General features: G+C 38.6%; 1 protein-coding gene across 1 annotated transcript in view; it reads right to left on the bottom strand.

Moving 5' to 3' along the window:
• The window catches only part of zfyve1 (zinc finger, FYVE domain containing 1), a 42,862-nt gene that overhangs the window by 19,946 nt on the left and 1,458 nt on the right, over positions 1–21,458 (bottom strand). The window contains exons 2-8 of the mRNA XM_039741280.1: positions 19,850–20,354; positions 9,154–9,368; positions 4,619–4,725; positions 1,870–1,978; positions 1,029–1,126; positions 395–512; positions 61–231 (exon numbers count right to left, since the gene is read on the bottom strand). Of these exons, the coding sequence (XP_039597214.1) occupies positions 61–231; positions 395–512; positions 1,029–1,126; positions 1,870–1,978; positions 4,619–4,725; positions 9,154–9,368; positions 19,850–20,354 (1,323 nt within the window). The remainder of the gene's footprint in view (positions 1–60; positions 232–394; positions 513–1,028; positions 1,127–1,869; positions 1,979–4,618; positions 4,726–9,153; positions 9,369–19,849; positions 20,355–21,458) is intronic.

Raw genomic sequence — 21,458 nt, 5'->3', positions numbered from 1 at the left:
AACATAACACAGCAGGATACACAAAAGCTTTTAATTTTAAAATGTGCAATTGGAACCAACCTGTATTTGAGAATTAGGTTTCCAGTATGCTGGGGCAATCTGATCCGTAAGCCATGAGGTTACAACTTTTGCAGGTTTGACACTCAGTTCAGAAACAGACTGCGCCATGAAGTTCACTCCATCCAACAGCCTCTGAGCAGCATTATTGTTATCCTTCAGGAGGCCATCAGACTAAAATGAGCAAATAAATTATAAGGCACATCTCATAAAAGCACTGAACACCTTAATTAAATATCAGGCAATTTTGTCCAGATTAGACAGATTCACCAGAAAAGACAGGAAAAAGTGAGCAGAGAAAGAGAATTTAAAATGTATCCAATTATATTTGACATACCCCAGGCCAAATGTGCTCAATTTCTGTGCGAACAACTGTGTCCACAGGATCCTGATTTCCATACCAATACTGTCTACTCCTGTAGATCACCCCACAGTTTGGACACTCAATCACATAGCTAGAAGGAAAAATTGGACATTTTAAATTCCTCAAACATTTCCAGGAGTCACTGCAATAAATAATGTTTTATTCATATTTACAGTACACGTAAGAATACATCTTTACCTTTAAATGTGTTGAACTGTAGGGGAAAACCCCTGACGTAGCTCTGGGCAGATCTACCTCAGATCTTCCTGCCAAACTCTACTAAATCAGCAGCCTTCTATACCTCTAAGAATGTCTTGCTGCGCCATCCCCAGGCCATCTCTTCCTTTTCCTATGTCAAGTCTAATGCTGTTTATCTCTAAAGTTTTCAGTGTGTCAGTGTTGTGTTTACATTTTCATCTTTTCCCCCCAAACTAAACAGACCTGCAAAATTTCCTGATTTGAATGCATCTTTTGAGGATGGCAGGGCCTTACCAGCTAAACACATTATGCCAATACATACTGTACATTCATGTAATAAAACCATAATGCAAATAACTCTTTTCATTATACTTATTTATTCAAAGGACACTTCTTTCACTATAATTACCCTGACCAGGCGTATCTAGCCAGACCAAACCAAGGAGAGTCAGATGATGCAGAGGTCTTTGGAACAACAATTACTTCTTTTCCACCTTCATAGCAGGCCTGTTAACAAAAAAAAAAAAGAAATGTCAGCTGCTGAAATATTGGCATTACATTGTATGGCTCAATAATATACTATTCCCTCTTTTGACAGTAAATTCTCAAGTTAGAAGTGCAAATAAGAAAAAAAATAATAATAACTGGTAGTATTTTAGGATTTACTGGCATTATACCCTAAGATGGAAAATAATAATGTAAATAAACCGTCAAATTACTACTGATCATATGTGAAAGAGGTTTGAAGTATGGCTGGTCATCTCAAAACAAAAGTAGTTCAAGTGAAAAACGATTCACCTCACTATAATGAGAAAACACGCTGCCTTTACTGACTTCTCTTGAGCAAACAAAGGCCTCCTTTGTAAACATATAATAAATTGAAATCATGGCCACTGTTTCAAAAGCAAATTCTTAACACTAGCTGAATGTTGATTTGCACTCCCTTGAGCATGCTGCAGATGGTGGAGCACACTTGGGTGAATATAAGCAAACATTTGTTTTATAGCTACTTTACACTGTGTGTCTCACTTTCTTCGCATATTTTAACATCACTGATATTACTGTTCACTTTCCATTCCCTGTAGTCCTTGCTAAAGATGTGTCTGCAGACTAGATATTTTTACTGGTCTTTACTGGTATAAATTGATGAATATGACATTTATGGACTCTGCGACATCCATGAACTGGACTGAATTCAATCCACCTCCATTATCTATTATATTACTTTAAACTTTCAAGCATTCACTCACCTTGCAGGTGAACACTCGATTGTCATACTGAGCGGAGTAGCGGCAGCGATTCTGGGTTTCATGGCTCACGCCTTCTTTCAAGTGGTTCATACTGTTCTTGCAGCCAGACCTACAGTAGATATGTCATCAAACATGGGTAAGAACCAGAACCTACCTGAAGGGCAGCTAAGTGGCAATGAGGAAAAAAAAACTCCTGTGCCAGTTTTTTAAAACAGTTTCAATATAAAGTATTTGAACACATTTACCTTTCCAGTTTGCATAAACTTAACCAAAAAAGTTAAGGAACATAAAAGGAACCAAAGGCAGTTTTCATGTCAGCAGGCTATTTTCCCCCCACATACTTTATTAATTCTTTTTCATTTAGTATTCTCAGAACAATGTGGGGTTACTTTCAACCACTCTGCCAAGATATTCTTTCCACAGAGGTATTTTCTCATTTTCTTGTTGCATGGCGTGGTGTACTAGGTGGACCAATTGAGGTAACACTGGCTCTGAAGGCGATATCCACATTACTATGTTTTCATTAATCTCCTTCCACACTACAGTTTTCGCATTGTATACGAAACATCTCTGCCCATACTAAAAGGACTAAAAATGTTTATGATATAGACATGCTGCTACTGTAACACTGGGCACGCGTGCAATGGTGGAAACAGGTAGAAGAAATGTCCAACACACCCCTTATCTGCAGTTTAGGTTTACACATGGAGAACAGCAATGAGCAGGATGTAATCAGGGAAGGGCCACGTAACAAGCACTAACCAATCAGAGAAAGATTAGAGTCTGCATTCCAAAACTCTATGTTCTCGAGAGCATTTTCAAAGGTCTTCATTGTCCATTCCCTATTCTCTTCCTCACACAGTTTTGTTATTTTTTTTATGTTTTAAAAAATCTACAGGATAGTTATAAGAATAAATTAGAAGCAGGTTTTACTTCACTATTTATGGTGGAAGACAGAATCAGAGTAGGTAGCTTTATTTGGTACATACTAGTAGAAATGACAGTAAAGCTTATCACTTTGGTGTTCACTAGAGATATTACACAGAGCATACAAAATACAAATCAAACCAAAATGTACAGATTAGATTTACTTGATTTTGTAGTCAATGCTATGAGTGTGGTGCCTCAACTAGGCAAGTCTTTGTCCTAAATTATTAGTGGAAAAACATACAAGTTGTGTGAATGCTGCTGTTTGCTAATGTGTATACTAGGCATTCAGATTTTCTTGTAGAATTTCACATCTTCAACATTCTTGTTAAATTACACTATACAGACAATTGTTTAAAAGTTGACCATTTGATTTCATAAATGTGAACAGTAAGAATGTTTCAGTTGTAAAGGGAATTGCATCTACTCTACATAACATTGATCACCGAGCAAGTGATTAGCACAAGTCTCATACATGGTAAACAAGGTCACTATTGGCAAACACCAACTCTAGGCCTCCCACAAGCATTTTATATCAGTAAACTGAGAAATGTTCTTCATTCCCATTAGCAACATCATAAAAGACCATTTTGGCATTACTCTCTGTTGCGCTCTTCCCCTTTGGCAAGAATAACTGTATCAATGCACAAGTCCTCAAATTAATGTTCTTGCTTGTAAGTCACAATACCATTTCTCCCATGCCATAATCAGTAAGTGTTAAGAATAAAAACATGAACTTGCATTGAAGATAACTTCACTTTATCAAGGTCATTATGTCAGATAGAGACTTTTGTGTAAGTTTTATCAATTAAAAGTCTGGGTACCTGTGGAAGACTAATAGAATCATTTTAAAATATTTGCTCTCATGCCCTACATGCACTTTCAGCTACTTTCCTCTGTGTTTGTTCATGTCTGAAGATTTCTTCACCGGCGCTCCCTCTCTCAAACTTCTTTCCGTAAAGCCTGCTTGCTTCTCAGACTATATAATAATTTTCAAGGCGCCTTTCTCACCTCCTGTTCATTTCAATACTAATGGTTTTTGAAGGAGACTCTCCACATGTCTCCCATCCCATTTCTCCCCTTGTGCATCTCACACTTCCTCTTTCATCCTGTTACCAAAGCCAAACTGTCCAATCAGATTGCTCAGAGGGTCTGGACACACAGACTTTAGTGTTTTATTATATAGTAGAACAAGTAATTAACAAGAAATTAAAGGCATTCTAATAACAGGACCTTTGTACAGGGTACAGTAATAGAGAGTCTGGATTGCAGAAGGTATACTATGTGTGAAAAAGCAAAAAGAAGCACTGTTGTTTGCATGCTTGCCTAGTATACAAGCCATAAATTATGAAATTCTGGCCATTTGACTAAATGCATAAATTCTGAGCCTATTCAAATGCTTCAATCAAATAAGCAGTTCACAGCAGTTTAAATATTATTAGCGGGTTTATTTTGTTATCATACTGGGTGTAGTATGGCTGGAAGTCCCTTTAGGAGAAGCCATACCAGTGGATTTTCTTTTGGTGACTGATAATGAGACCACAAAAATCTGTTTTCATAAATAAACTTTTTTCTTAAAAGTGTCCTAAAAAGTGCTGAAGACACTAACATCATGTCATTCAATGGCATACTATAGTGGTCGGACAATAGTTCTCAAAATGTCCAACATCTTGAATGTGAACAACTTAAGGACACATCTAACCCAAACATTCAATTTCTGGCAAAACCTTCTTCAAGAGAAATACATACCTAAAGGTATAAGGAGAGAGGTTGAGTAGAGAATCAAGTGTGAGAAATGAGTGCAGGAACTGCGCTGACTTACCCACAGCTGAGGCAAATGGAGGAGCAAGTGAAGTACTCATCTGGGAAGAATGAGCTATGGGCCACTTGTTCATCAGGTATCTCCCCACTGAAGCGCTCACTGAGAGCCTTGAGATACAAAAGAGAAAATGGACAAAAGATACAGATTGGTGCTACAAACAGTGAGAGTGCCAAAGGCCCCACCGGGATGTGAAACAAATTAACCCTGTTAGTCTGCAGGGGTGAATTTGAAATGAGTTATGGTACCTATAAACATACTTTCTTGTAGGGATGTTACAGAACCAGAATGTTCATATTCATTACCAATTTTAGTGAAATTTCACAATACTCGATACTTATCCAATATCACTGCAAAAAGAGAACTCCATTCAAATACTTTTTATTCAATGTACCTCCATTACTCAAGTGAACAATAGGGTGCCTTTTTCTGTGGAATGTACTAATAGTAACAGCAAATTTAAACTAGTGGTATATCCATCAAGTAAGTACCCAGGTATCACTTAAGTAAATCGCTATTACCATTCAAAATATCAATTATAACGATGAGCTTGAATTTTAATGTGTGACGGGCATGAGGTTTCCCCCAGTACAACAAGAAGAGGGTCATTTTATAATCTGGTGGGAATCCCAGCATAGGATTTATAAAGAATGACATCACCATGAACCACCTGACGAGCACATTCTAAATTCATTCCCCGATACTCTCTCTCCAGTAACGGAAAAATACTGCTCAAAATCAATGCTAAAAATAAAATTTTAAACATTATATCTGTAGTGTTGAATCAGTGAATAATTTGGGATATTTTCATTTAAACAAACTCTTTAAAGCTGTATTATTCTGCTGATGAAATATTTCCTCAGCAAGACTGTGTTTTTGGCCAAGATATAAATGAAAATCTCTATATGCAAAATTAAAGAATTATTTAAAGTTAAAATGGTAAAAATAACATGTTATTTGAATAACTGACTGATAACTTTTATCGGCTATTTTATAACCAACTGTAAACATCAGAAAGAATAAATTCTGAAATTAAAACATGCCTAAAATCAAAGTGGCTTTAAAAATGTGGGATTTTGAACCCCTCCCTCCAAGTTTGAAATCCCTCTTTGTGTCAGATTTAAGTGGGGAATCTCCCCCCTTCCTGCCCCAACTTCAACAATGAATTTCAAGCTCTGAGTGAAACAATTACAACTCACATCTGCTCAGTCTCATCATTGCACTCTCAAAGGATTAAAGTATTGATAATAAAAAAAACTACGTGTGTGTTTTGGCCTTTTTTTTGTTTTTGCACCCCCTCAATTGTGTGCTGAAAATCATCTGACGCAAAAATAAAGGATTTCCTGACGCGACTTCTGCCATTTTTGTATTTAACATAGGATGATACGGTACTGTATCCTTACTATTTTTATATGTAGTTTTTATTTGCGTCTTTCTCATGTATTATTGTGCCTATTAAAGTAATTTGTCTACTTGTAATTATGCATGAGTACAAAGCCAACTTTTATTTAGTACTATTGATATTCTAAAAAAGCCAATATAACCACTGTAGTACTGACTTTGTACCCGTATATCGGTTCTTGAAACACCCCTACTTTCTCGAGAGATGTAATCCTTAAAATATTCAATCAAAATCAAATCAATGAAATTTTATTTATCACATACAAATTATACATACAGTACAATATGAAGTGAAATATTTAGCTGCTCAACTCCTAGGCCTGTGCCTTGAGATGATTATATAGGAGAAGTAACATTCTGACCAATTCAGAAAATGCATTAGCTTGCTAAGGGGTGTTAAATTTTTCTTCCCTGTAATTAGTATGTATATGAATGCATGTACAATCGCTTAAGCCAGTATTTCTCACACTATGGTTCATGAGACATCTCTAATGGGGTCACACCGAGTCGTGAATTAAACCTGAATGAGAAAGGTTTGTGGAAATCCCTAGGATGTATTGCTGCTTGCTACAACAAACCTCACAAACTAATCTTCAAGGGAACAATCCTCCCTGAACCGAACTCCAAACCAATAGGATAACATTTAATGATGATTCTCCAAGTGGTGAATGGATGACAATCTACATCGATTCTTCAAGGGGGAACCCCACAGAACAATGATCAGCCACAATCTTAATTATGGCTTGTGTTAGGGCTATGTTTGAATTCTATATAATATACAAAAAAAAAAAATCAGTGTCTCTGCCTTTAAACTGTAAACACACAACACATAAAATAGACATCATCTAATGCTCATTGAAATGTCTTGGCCTTATGCCGTTTGCCATCCAGGTCATTAGTATATTCTGAAGGGTATGTTGCATCATTTTCTTCTGAAAAAAGATAAAAGAGTGTCTCCTACTAACCTGTTCGGCTTTACTCCAGCTGTACAGAAAGAAAATGATGCCCAGTGTTACTGACATACTACCTGTGAACAGCATCAAAGAATTTCTAGAAGCTGGTGCTGAACTTGCTGCATGATCCGTTTTAAGCATTCTGTGTGCACAGGCTGTCTGATGAATTGGCCACACTGTAATAATTCTACCAGATACTGGTTAGTTAGTTTTTAATCTAAATGTCGCAAATGGTGTCACCTGCTATAACATTCTCTGAATGCATAAGGGGAATAAAGTGCTTTTGTCCCTTAAATGTAATAAAATATTACTTTTACACTAACGTTTGAATAAAACCAGTGGATTGTTTGTAGCTTTTCACGATTCATCTGGGGCATTGGTTAGTAGTTACATATAAAACTTCAAATATTTTCATTACCTTAAGTAGCACTTACTACATCTTTGTACCAGGCCTAGCTCAGAAACAAAAGTACACAGCATTTGTAAATCACCTTGGAATTGTTACAATTCTAAAGCAAATACAATAGCAAGAAAGGTAAAATATAGCCTTGGTGTAACAATCCCTCCTAACCCACTAACAGCTGTGTTTGTTGTTCTCCCAAATGGGCTTAAAGTGGAGAAGGACAAACAAACTGTAATTGCCTTTACTACACTATTGGCACATAGACTTATCTTGCTCAACTGGAAGAATCCCAACTCTCCTCTTTTAAGTCAGTGGGTAAGTGATGTTTCATACTATTTGAAATTGGAAAAAATCAAATTCTCACTTAGAGGATCTGTACAAAACATTTTCAAACCTGGCAGGATATACTCAATAACATTTTGGAATAAGCATTTAAATTGAGGAAGCAGGTTCTCTCCTCTCTTTTACTCCATTTATCTTTATTCATTTATTAATGTATCTATTCACTTATCTGTACTAGCATATAGTTTTACACTTCTGGCCTAGCTGGGGGTTGATTTGTTTAGAACCTTTTTCATTATTTATTTATTTTTTTGTAAAAATTGAGTTATGTGTATGGAATGTTATTTGATTTAAATAAAATCAATAAAATTAAAAGAAAAGAAAAAGGTTAAGAATCACTAGCTTGCCTAAAATAGGCCTTACCCAGGGTAGCCCTGACTATCAGGCCAACAGCCACACATTCTCAAGCCTGCATAAGCTCAGTCTCTTAAAGTTTAAAACTCAGACTTTAAACTTACATAATGTCCAACAAACTCTCCAGCTTGCAACATTGAGTGCCTGAATATTCTTAATACCGTTAAGTGAAAAGAGAGCCAAAATTGGTTTTATTTTTTTTGAAAACTATAATCTGGCTTACTAGTGGTTTGCATCAATTTGGCCTCTGTATTTCTGTTCATGAAGTCTTCTGCTGATAGTCATCTCTGACTCATCCACTTATGTCTCTATCAGACAGGCGTTTGGGGCTTTTTCTTCACCATAGTGAGGATTCTTCTGTCATCAGCAGTGGAGGTCTTCCTTGGCCTACTATTCCCTTTGAGATTACTGAGCTAACCTGTGTGTTCTTTCTTCTTATATATATTCCTGACAGTTGATTTAAGTCATCCTAAGGTTTTACTGATGACTTCAATGGTTTTTCTTGTTTTTCAGCCTCATAATGGCTTCTTTGACTTTCAATGGTACAGCTCTTGTCCTCATGTTGAACAATGGCAACTACAGACTGCAAAGGGTGGAAGCAAGCTGAGGTATCTCATGAATCCATGAAACACACCTGAAACACCACAAACAGCTGTGATGTAAAACATTACGGGGCTCTGCAATGGAGGGCCATGTAGAAAAAGTGCTGAGTGACCAAAATATATGCAAATCCTTTTTAAATGAAAGTCTTCAATGTGCACTTTAATCACACATGAATTGTTTGATTTGTACTTTTAAACTGCAGAGAAGAAATCAAGGGAAAATGTGCCTTTATCCTAAACATTATGGGGGGCACTGTATATGTGACAGGTAGAGTAACTTGCTTAAGGTCAGAGAGGGTACTGACACAGCAGTGTCACTGCTTACAGATCAACAAGAGCTACAATGCCATTGCCAATAGGCATTGATAAATCTGGCAAACCTGATGAGCAGTTTGCCACAATTTAAAACTGTTCCCAACCCCAATCATTCACCTTCAACAAACAGGCCGGAAATGACCCTGTGATGAAAATGAAGCCTCCTACCTGCAAAGCCTTATAGATGACACACGGGGAACGTGGTGAGCGGGTGCTGTTATTGCTAAGCTGCTGCTCCACAGTGAGCAGCAAACCGGAGAAGTCAGTTGGAGGATTGTAGGTGCGGGTGCCCCTGTACTGAATGGAGCTGAAAGCCTCAGGAAAGCGGCCAAGCTTCCGAAACCGTTCCTGCAGCAGCCGTTCTGGAGAGTCTGCGGGCTTGTCTGAAAACAGAGATGGAACATTGAGGTTTAAAATGGAAAATTCATTATGTAGTTGATACAAAAAAAAAAAAAAAGTAAAAATCTTACATAAGTAGAAAATAAGCCTAGAATGTAATTACATAAAAACACCACATTCAAATATAAACTTCAAAGCTGACAATCAGTAGCAGCTTTATATTTCAATAATAAATCAATGCTGGTGGGTACAATTCCCCTTAAGGAAATATTCAGCTTCTTTCACTGCATTAAAAAGCACTTCATTAGTAGAGAACTTCAAAGTTGTGAGAAATACAAAATAACAATAATCGATTTAATGAATAACAAGTTTATAAGCCTAGGAAATGAAAGAAAGCAACAAATTAGACAACAGTTCAAAATTCAGACTAATCATCGGGCCCATGCAATCAAGTTCATGTCTAGCCAATCAGCATATGCTACAAAACAATCTCCAGCTTGGGACAAGTTGCCAGAACATTTCTCAAGGGTCCGCTTATAAACGGGTGAATTTAGAGTGACTAATAACAACAATTGGAAAGGAAGAGCATTTGATGTTTTAAAGTTGTTTTTAATTTGGTAGCAAATTATTCATATTTTCTCTGATACAATTTTGTTTTTTATATGCTCCGACATTTTGTAATTTGTTTTGCATGCTGCTTCTAAGGTTGCTGCCACATAGGGATGACTAGAGGTCATTAAATCATGTGAACTGTATAAAGGTCAGTGCCTTGCAGTTCCTGTTTATCCAAGATTGCAGATCCCAGAAAAGACACTTTCATATTTGTGTTTCATTGCATTAACCCCTAGCGTTACTCAGGCCCAGTATTCTATGCAATTACGGTTATTCCTAAGACAGACTTGGGGTGACGGTAATGATCTAACTTACTGTTATTATCGATTCAGATGCTAGACTAATGGTAATGATCCACTTTTATAGTGTTAACCCCAAATAAGGCTCAGGGCAGTATTCTAGTGCCATCTAGTGGATCAAATAATATGCTGCATACAAATGATGAGTACAGTAGAACCTCTGGTCACGAACGTTTCTGAACACGTACAAATCGGGTTACGATCAAAGACGAGTTTGCCAAAATTTTGCATCTGTTCACGACCACACGCTCTGGTGGCAAACAAAAACACTGGCGGCCAGTTTCCCTATGTGCGTTCGTATGCGCCAATGATTTCGCATTCTCCATTTTCTTTTGTTTGTGTTGTGGAGCTCGGCCTGGACACAGACAGGCGGACACGTTCATGTCACCCACAACACGTTTATTTACCACTATTTACAGTGCAAAACCCCCAAGTCCCCAAAGTCCAGGCCTCACAGTTCAATGCCTTCCTTTCCTTCAGGCCGCCTCCTTGCCTCCTCTCAGACGTTGTCCTTCTTCCACCCAAGTCATCACACAAAGGGAGGTGGCCCCTTTTATAAGCACCCAGATGTACTCCAGGTGTGTTCCAGCAATCTCCTACCGACACGCCCCAGTGTGGTGGAAGTGCCGGCTGCATCCCCGGAAGCACTCCGGGTGTCCCTGCTCGTCTTCCCTCCCAGCATTTCCGGGTGTGGCGGAAGTGCTGAGGTTAAAGGCTCCAAAGGAATAGGGGCTCCCCCTGGCGGTGACCACGGCCCCTACAGGGTTGAGCTTCAAAGCTCTGTACCCGTGGTCCCCAAAGGTACCAGGGCGGTCGCCCCCACATGGTCTGGGGAAGGTGCAAGCCCTCTTCTGGTCCTCCTGGGTGTTCTGGCCGGGTCGCCACTCCAGCCATCTCCGACAGCTTATACAGGGCCTAACAAAGCAGCTGATGTTGCAAAAGGAGTTACAATGTTAACCAAGCAGAGGCCTGAAGTGCTGGAAGAGGTGAAAAAACTGTTGCTAGTGTGGTTGAACAAGAAGCAACTTGCAGGGGATAGCGTAAGCAAGGCGATCATATGCAAGAGAGCCAAGAAGATTCATGGCGATTTGCTGAAAAAAAATCTTTCTTCGAGTGGTGAAGGTGAGGAATTTAAAGCCAGTAGAGGATGGTTTGAAAAGTTTCGCAAGAGCAGTGGCACTTAATTTTTTTTCCTTGTGCTTAATTCTCATAAAAAAAGTGTTTACAGTGAGCGGTTCGTAAGGGTCTAGTGCAAACTCTTACAATGTTGTTTAAGGTTTTCTCAGTGTTATTCAATGTTTGTACATTTAGTTTACTATTGTGCATTCTATGGTATAATTTACTATTTTTGTGGTTAAAAAATATATATTTACATACAGTTCGCACGGTCTGGAACAGATTAATTGCATTTACATACAGTCTTATGGGGAAATTACGTTCGGGTCCCGACCAAATCGGGTAACGTCCAGAATTTTGGAACGAATTACGGTCGTGACCAGAGGTACCACTGTATTTCCTTGTGTTTTGCCACTCTGAATTAACGCAATTAATTAATATTCATGAGCAGGACAGAGTTTTCTACAAAAACCCAATGGCGTGTAAATGAGTAGCAGCAAAGCCAAAGTGAGAACAAACTTAAACCAAACCATCAGCTGAATTAAGCAATAATGATGAACAATGTGAATTGGGATCAGATGTTGACAAGGAAAGTGAAGGTGGTACAAGCGCACTGTACAACTGAACTGGAATGATATGGCAGGTGAATTATGTTGCATAAAGCTGCAGCAGGTGCAAGAAGCAGTGTGGCACAAAGGTAAAATGACTGCAGTCAAGTAAAAAGATGTTAGCCCTCTAAGCACTACTTACAATGTGGCAATTGTCAATGTCAGGGAAAATGTGGATGTCACTAAGTCATGCACTGTGGCTGCCTGCAATAACACAAGGGGCACAATGATCATGCAGATCAAGCACTGTCATTCCATCCTCTCATGCATAAGCAACAGAAAGAAACTCAGATGTGAGCGTCAGTAGGCTTTGCACTCTAGGAACCAAGTTACCCAAATTATTCTAAAACATTTCAGTAATTATTTACTGCTCTCATGCTGATCTTTCTGATCATAAAATAGACAATTATGATAGCAATTGATGAGAAGAATTCATAATGAATTGCAGAATTACGGTATTTGAGGGTTCCTGTCAAATTCATTTTTCTCTTGCAAAATTTGTCTCAAAAACTAGTCAGCACATCATCATCTAATAACAGGCTTAAGTTTTGAGTTTGGTATTTTTCTGTGCAGTCGTTTTAACTCTGGACCGTCCTAAAGAAACTGTAAAACACACACACACACATATATACAGACATCCATCATCAAGATATTGATGTTTTTGGTATCAGGAGTCCCTAAAACATTGAGATCTGTCAAAAACAGGAGATTGAAATTTTTGACAAATCTAAATCTTTTATTCCTCCCCTAAAGAAAAAAGAAAAAGCATGCAAAGAAACTTTATTGTCTTGATTGTGGTGTCGGGCTGTGCACTATTTACTGTTTCAAAACATATCATACGAAGGCCATGTACTAAATCTGCATCAGTACAACAGTGGAATTCCTGCTGTATTTATGTTGATATTTTGCTATTTACACATTTTTCTTGTTGAGAGAAAAAAAAATATCTACATTTTTGACTCATTTTTCTCGGGGCTGGACAAGAAAATAGTCACACCTGATCATGTCCTTTACCCAGCATTTCCAGTGCCAAAACTTTACCTTGACCTCTCACCTAATTTTATCATATATCTAAATATATAAAAAGTGACAGGTTGTTACTGTTTATCACAGGATTACTCACTAATCACTGGGGCTTGAACCTTCATTTTTGTCTTAATTGAAAGTTGATGACATGATCTATGCTCGCGAAGAAGAAAATGTGGCTAGCAGTTCACATCTTTCCTACAGCAAACTGCATTGAGAAACTGATCAAGAACGTGACATGAAGAGTGAAAAAGAAGAGCAGTGACATGTGCCAAGTGCGAGGCAAAATCCATTAGCCAATTTCCTGAGAGAATGACAGCTCCAGTGTCCACATGAGTCACTGCAACCTGTTGGTACTTGCCAGTTACTGGGCCTGGAACCTTTTTCTTGGCAGGACCAGTGTTCCTCATGTTTTTAGTATTGTACACACACCCACCCACACACACACACATATCAGATAAGCTGGAAATATAAGTGGACTAGGGGGCTTTGCCACCTGCTTGCTTTGCTCTTCTCCCCCAGACATCCTCAAACACTATTCAATCTCTTTTCGCTGTTCTTTTATTTCACAGAGTAATATTTTCCATTTGTTTGCGCTAATGCGATCTTTACTATCATTTTTTTGAGACTTTTGAATTTTCCTACTTTCATTATCTCTAACCTGCTCTGTATGTGTATCACACCAACGTTTTTGAATTCTTTAAGACGTTCTACTTTGTCTTTTTCCAGCCCCAGACGTAGTTAAATCTCTTGGCACAAAGAGAGCACAGGAAGTATGTCTGCCAAAAGCATTCCAACAACTGAGAGGTTAGATGACCGTGGTCTTGTTTGAAAATGGTTGTAAGTAGGGCGTGACTTGACCGTCTCGCGGGACGTGATAGTGTCTCTCTGTTTCTCTTCAAAAGATCACGTCTCGTCGCAGAAAAAAAAGTCTTGTCTCGTCCCAAGATTTTTTATTATAATAGATGTAGTAAATATTTTTTACCAAAAATATTAAGAGCTAATCTTTAATTGCTTTTTATGTAGATAAGGAAGCAAATTAACAACAATCTTGTATTTCTCCCAGAACTCTCACTATGAATGCATGTAAACAGAACAAACTGGGTGTGGTATAATAAGTCGGTTTTATTAACTCACTCTGGAAATTTAGGAGTGTTAGACCCCTTATGAATTTGATCATTTTTTTAGCATCTTCCTGTAACACCCTTTATTTTCGTTGAAGGCTACTATTTTGTGATCCTATGTCCGGATTCAGGTCCTGGTTGATAAGGTTGTGGACACAAGTGCTATGACATTGGGGTCGATTACATGAAGGAATTAAAAGGCTGCTTCTCACAGCTAATACCCTTCTGAGTTTTGTGGATGAAACCCTTCCTTTGCAATTGATTACAAACCATTTATTTATTAGCTTCCCAGTAATTCATTTCTTGCTCCGGTTCAAAACCCCTTAATTTTGGTTTTGCTTTTTTGCTCTGTAGAAAGATGGGCATTAGTCAAAGAAACTAGACTAGGTCAAGCCAATCTCCCTGACCTCTTCTTTTTTTTTTTGCCCCTTGCAAATCAGTGTAGGGCAGATCAGATATCACAAACTTCAAAAATTCTGATTCCGCCAAAACACAGTGATTTTCCAATACTGACTTGGGCTTAATTAAATTTATATTGGCTATTTGATTTCTCAGCTTGTTTCAGCCTTGGCTCCTCCTGAGAATGTGTTATGAAATCACAATCACAGGTTATACAGTACTTTGTTTTGTAATTTTTTTCAGAGGGGTTAAGTATGTTCTTTATTATAGGTCTGAAAGTTTGGAGAAGTGGTTATTCTCTTTTGTATTTTAAGAAGTTACTTTATCAGGTTTTTAAAGAGATCACAATGCCACTTTGGATTTCTTAGGACTTCGCCATTTCAGATGCCGATTGTTAGGAGATATCATTAGGGGACACTGTCAGGAAGTTACACTATGATGATGTTACATGGATGAGATAATTTAAGCCATTGTTAAACTATAGAAGTTGTCCAAGATTATTGATATAAATTGTGAATTATGTTTACAAAAGAATTTGGTGTGTACTTTCTCAACCTCTGATCAGGATTTGTTTTGACTTCTATTGTGGTTTTGACAAAAGACAATTAGTCCTTTTCCTTTTGAACCTTGCTTGTTGACATCTTCTGGTCTCTTTTTTCTTGCCCTGTGACCCGCTATTCTTCAAGCCTTTGACCATACTAAACTTCTTCACTTAAAATGCAGACAGCACAGGTTCTCTCTCTAGTGAGCCTTTAGAGCTCGTTTATACTTCACGCTCAGAATGCGTACACACACGCATCATGGCTGCCATGCGTTCCCAGTTTTCATTTGACAAGTCCTCTGAGCAGGTCCTCAGAAATTAACACGATGTGTGCGCAAGTTGCAATCCCAGCAAAAAGTCAGTGTGCAGTGCAGTGCAGTGTGATAAAAGTTGGAATGTGACGTCAGAGTCTCTGTTTACTATCTACATGTGACAGAAAGCCACTTTGAGGATCCTATGGGATCGATGTGCGTGCTTCGATGTGCTTTTATATTCAAGCATCACGTATTCCCCATCGTGATGACACGATACATTTTAAAAGTCTCACATACCATCTTTTGTGTCGTCTTTTTTTTTTTTTTTACAGGACGTACAGCACTGTATTTGAGCCGCAGAGAAAAAAATTAAGGACACAGTGAAAAGTTGTATTTTGTGAATAAAGTGGAAATTTTGACTTTAATCTCGTAGTTTACTTTATCATTAAAGCAGATCGTCATAAACATTATCTTAAAACTGACCCAGTTGTTAATCGCTACACGCTTCTGGGGCTTCCTCCTGATCTGAAAGCAGCAATCGCCACATAGAACACATTAAATGTATGATATTCCAACTCTCTCTAGCCTTAGAATCCTTAGATTTATACTTGATATCACTTTCATGATGAAATGCATTAAAGTATGTATGTTACATTTTACAGATAAATCAGTAATTTCGTTTAAATAATGAATACTGTTAATAATTACACACATGGGGGTAACACGGTGGCAGAGTGGTAGCACTGCTGTCTCACAGGGAGTCACGTCACTGGTATTCTCTGCCTGGAGTTTACATGTTTTACTGCTGGGTTTCCACAGTGTGCTCCAGTTTCCTTCCAAAGATATGCAGACTTAGGGATTTGGTGACACTAAAATAACGCTAGTATATGTGAGTGCTTGTATTCACCTTGCGATGAGTTGATGACCCCTCCAGGGATTGTTTCTGCCTCGTGCCCAATGCTAGCTGGAATGGGTGCATCCCTTGATTGATGGATGTAATCATTAAACATCTTTTTCAGAGATATTGTGGTAAGGTATCTAAATTTAATAGATGTTTAAGGCAATTCACAACACAGCGAAGCCGAACGTTTTCTCGCTGTGACGATATCTTTCACTGCCATTGGGTGGAATTTTCTAGATTTACGTAAAGTACGAGCACAAGTATAAACAGTACAATGCTTGCATAGCGGGAGCGTCCACTGGAGCATGCGTTGTGTCACGTTGCGTGAAGTGTAAATCTGGCCTTAGACCTCATTCTCGTTAGTTCTTCTTTTATTCCTGTATTCTAGTAAAGTGAAAACAATTCTAAGGAAGGCAAATTTTTAATAACATTGTAAATTCTAGTAAAAAGTTTTTAGAATAGTGCCAATGTTTTTAGAAAAGGGTAGCGCTGCTGCCTCGCAGTTAGGAGACCCGGGTTCGCTTCCCAGGTCCTCCTTGTGTGGAATTTGCATGTTCTCCCCGTATCTGCGTGGGTTTCCTCCGGGCACTCCGGTTTCCTCCCACTGTCCAAAGACATGCCTGTTAGGTGCATTAGCGATCCTATATTGTCCCTAGTGTGTGCTTGGTGTGTGTGTGTGTGTGTGTGTGTGTGTGTGTGTGTGCGCCCTGCCCAGGGTTTGTTTCCTGCCTTGCGCGCTGTGTTGGCTTGGATTGGCTCCAGCAGACCCCCGTGACTCTGTAGTTAGGATATAGCAGGTTGGATAATGGATGGATGGTATGTAGCTATGTCGCATAATCAATTTTTGTGAGGATTTTACTTTTAACATACATAGAAGAGTTCTGTTGTAGAAGACAGAAGAATTTCATTAGTTATGCCTCTTTAGACACAATCACACACGATTGGCTAATGTGAAGTCACTTCCTGTTATTCCAGTATGTGTATGTTTGATCATTTTCAACAAAAACAACTGAATTCATGTAAAGGGTGCCTATGTATTTTTCTGGTTATTTTTTGTTACACATAATGTTATAAATCATGCATTTTTCTTCAATCAATTTTATGTTTTAAGTGAATAAGTGGAAAAGACAGAGACTACTACAGGGTGAGGCAGAAAGGACAGACGTCTTTAAAACGGCTAGAACTCACCACTAGGTGAAGTGACAGATGTTCAGTAGGTGGCGTTAGGTTCGCATAGTCTTAGCTTTTTTCCATTTTATTTTTAGTTGAAGCCATGGAACCGTGGACAATAGAACACCGCGTTTTTGCGTATGACTGTTTTGTCAAGAACAACCAATCTATTACCGCAGTTCAGCATGAGTTTTGTTGCCATTTCAATATCCACAGAAATAAAAGCTGTTCCCTCTCGTAACACTATCCTACGTTGGGTTAAAGCACTTCATACACGAGGTACACTAATGAACAAAAGACCGCCAGGGGCTACACGAACGGCACGTACCCCTGAAAATGTGGAAAGCGTACGACTAGCCCTGCTGCGCAGTCCAAGTCGATCTGCTCGGAAGCATTCTTCTGAGCTTGGCCTCAGTAATTGTTCGGTAAGGCATATTTTGCATTTAGACCTGCATTTCCATCCCTACAAATTGTCAAATGCTATTTCAATATGAACTCAAATCTTTCAATAAAATTTCTTTGTAACAAAAAATTAACAATTTTGTGATTTTGTAAAAAATGTCCGTCCTTTTTGCATCACCCTGTATTATTTTTTATACTTGGATTTATTCTTAGATATAGTTATATAAATAGAAGTGGACCATGGCAGATTCACTAGACATAATCTGCCCCATATGAAATTCCAAAAATAATTATTACAGCACTCTCACGCTCTCTCTCATTGGGCACACCACAACTGAATACAGTCATGTTATATAATGGGGTCTCTTTAGTTTGGAGTGCCTCTCCAACAAAGGGCAGCATGCACACACTGTGTGTTGATCACACTTGTACTCAATAATAGTAATGATAATATCAATAATAATTCTTTACATTTATATAGCGCTTTTCTCACTACTCAAAGTGATCTCCAAGCAGGGAGGGCCAGGGAATCGAAACCACAACCTCTTGTTGCCAAGCAGCAGTGCTATCTGTGCGCTACCTGCGTGGGGACCTCACCTCTCTGTCTTAATGTGGCCTGCATAGAATTTGTGGAGCAGTCCTTGTTAGTCATATCTCATGTCCTCCGCTGATTTTTAGACTCATTAATATCAGTGCTTGCACCTGCCTCTCATTTACCCTTATTGACCAGCATGGGACTCAATTTCTGTTTATCAAAATCAACTTCACATATAACCATTGAAAGCTCGATTCCACTTATGCTCAGAAATGTCCTCCATACCCACAGGCTGAACTTACAACATTCTGGCCAAGTAAAAATGGTCCTGTTATAGAGTTGTGTGCAGTTTGATACAAGCTGACCTGAAGTGCACTCTTGCATTAACAGAATAGCACTTAGAGTGTAACAGTTACAAGTAGTAACTCAAACAAAACTTACATTATATCATTTTTGTTTAAATTTGTTTGTGTTCTCCAGAGGTGTTTTTGAGATTGTATACAGTACATATATTGTATATTTTTTAACTCAAGGGTTCTGAATTTAGCATTTCTCTTTCGTTTAGTACTGATTTTAAGATGACTATATAAAGGACAGTGCTAACATGCGATTATTATTTCTTAATTCTTCATTAGCGTATTGGGCTTGTTGACAGATCAATTTATTTTTTCGAACTTGGCACATCTTTTTTGATTATGTCTTATCTGATGGACCTTTTTCATATGCAACATGATGATCTGCAGGTTTTTTAAATTTATTTTATTATTTTTATTCTTTTTGGCTGTTAAGAGCCTTTTTTTTGGCCTTTCAAAATAAAGAAGGAGGCATTTTGTTTTTTTATTAGATCAAGGAATGTAAGGGGGTCTAGTTTGTTTTTAAACATTTAGGATGTTTTTGAATACTCCTTCCCAAGGTACCACTTTGGTTTTAGTACTGACATTGTCGTTTGTAATTCAGGTTTTCCAGGTTGCTGCTAGACAAAATGTCTGGAAATGTGCAACATGTTACTTATTTACAATGACAGTATAAAAATCAGCGTCATACACTTCTTTACAGACTGTGTTTGTGACTAAGTCAAAACTTAAAACGTGAGCGTCATTTGTTAAAATCTCCCTGGCTACAAATTGTTTTCTTGTCTTCGACTTTGATTTACATCTTGTATTCTGGCTTAGGCTGCATGAATTATTCTGATTTCTGACTCTCTTGCTCAGTCTTCAGATTAACAGATTTGTGTCACATCTTGTTTAATTCTCAACCTCCTGGTTTCAAGTTTGGCTCATTATTACTATTACAGTTGTTCCATCCTGCAGTTATTATAGAGCTGTTTCACTCTTTAAATTAGAAATGTACCAAATGTTCTAAATTAATCATTTAAAAATAAAAGTTCCCTATTGTCAGTCCAGATATAGAGATATAAACTTCTAGCAAAACAATCTACTTTCTAAAAACGATTCAGCTACCTACATGAAAGCATCAATTCAGGCAAAATATTGTGTCCCCAGTTGGGTATTTACAGGTTTAATCCCACTGGTACTCACCTGATCCCAATAACTTTGTGTGGATAGTTTCATGGAAGATTATGACGGTGGGTCCTAGTGTGGACAGGGGCACATCCAGGCCACATCGAGCTGTGGTAGCTTTCAGCTCCTTAGTAAAGTGTTTCAGATAAGCATCTGAGGCATCACTGAGGAATTTGAAGAGATCATCATGGAGACGGTCAGCATGTGTGCGGTAGATTACAACATCTGAAACTGCAAGAACCTTCAACAGTAGCCGAGTACGCTGTCCCATGTTAGCACTGGCTCCTAGAAGGCCTTCTGTGTCCATCACTACAACTCCATGCAATGGGTCCAGAGCCACCCAAACCCCAACAGTACAGGATTCCTGTGCTGGCGAGGTCTGAAAAACCTCCCTTCCCTGGAAGAAGGTATGATTCAGTGTGTGGGATTTGCCTTCCCCTGTATTGCCAAAGATTGACACTACTTTCAAGAGATCTTCAGAGTGGCAATCTAGCTTTTTTACAAAGTCTTCCTCACCTTGCACCTGAAAAAATAAAGACAAAAAAGAGTAATAATTTGTATCTATGGGTACTAAACCCAAACACACCTGTGATAAGATGTAGTCCATATGTGCAGCCCAAGACGGCGGCAAACCACTTGACCTGAAGAGCAATAGGTAGACTCCAAACATGCTGAAATGAGACCAGGAGTACTTCAGAGTCCCCCCAAGAGATACTGGGGATACTGATGGATTCACCTTGTTACCACAATAACCCTGAACCAGATGTGATGATTACAGAAAATAAAGGTAGTTAAGAATGGGAATTTTTATCTTGGAAGATGATGGACAGGTTGACAGATGACGTCAGACAGGAGTCTCTGTGGATTATGATGTTCACGAATGACATTGTGATCTGTAGAGTATAGGCGAACCTGGAGAGGTGGAGGTCAGAGGACATGTGCAAAAATAAGTCAGAAGGTGGTGGAAGGGCACGACTGCAAGGAGCAGAGGTGGTGAATATAGACAAATTTAAATACTTGGGTACAACAATCCAAAGGAATGAAGAGGACAGCAGAGAGATGAAGAAGAGAGTGCAGGCAGGGTGGACTGTGTGGAGAAAAGTGGCAGGAGTGATTTGTGATAGAAGAATACCTCCAAGAGTGAAAGGGAAGGTCTATAAAATGGTAGCGAGACCAGCTATGTCGTATGGTTAGGAGATGGTGGCACTGACGAAAAACAGGAGGCAGAGCTGGAAGTGGCAGAGTTGAAGATGCTACGATTTTCACTCTTGAGTATCAAGGGTAGGCAGGATTAGGAAGGAGTATATTAAAGGGACAACATAGGTACAACAGTTTGGTGACCAAAAGACAGAGGCAACATTGAGATGGTTTGGACACATGCAGAGGAGAGATGAGGGGTACATTAGGAAGAGAATGCAGAGGATGAAACTGCCAGCCACGAGGAAAACAGGAAGGCTAAAGAGGAGGTTTATGGATGTGGGGAGGGTGGACATGAAAGCAGTCGGTGTAGCAGAAAAAGAGGTAAAAAAAACAGGGTTAGATGGAGATGGATGACCCTCTGTGGTGAATCCTAAATGGAAGCAGCCGAAAGAAGAAGAAACAAAAGGTTTAGAAGCTCAACTTTCAA

The sequence above is a fragment of the Polypterus senegalus genome, chromosome 18, assembly GCF_016835505.1.
Source record: "Polypterus senegalus isolate Bchr_013 chromosome 18, ASM1683550v1, whole genome shotgun sequence".
Taxonomy (NCBI): domain Eukaryota; kingdom Metazoa; phylum Chordata; class Cladistia; order Polypteriformes; family Polypteridae; genus Polypterus; species Polypterus senegalus.
Note: the sequence above shows the minus strand (reverse complement) of the source record. Positions and strands in the feature narration are given on the sequence as shown.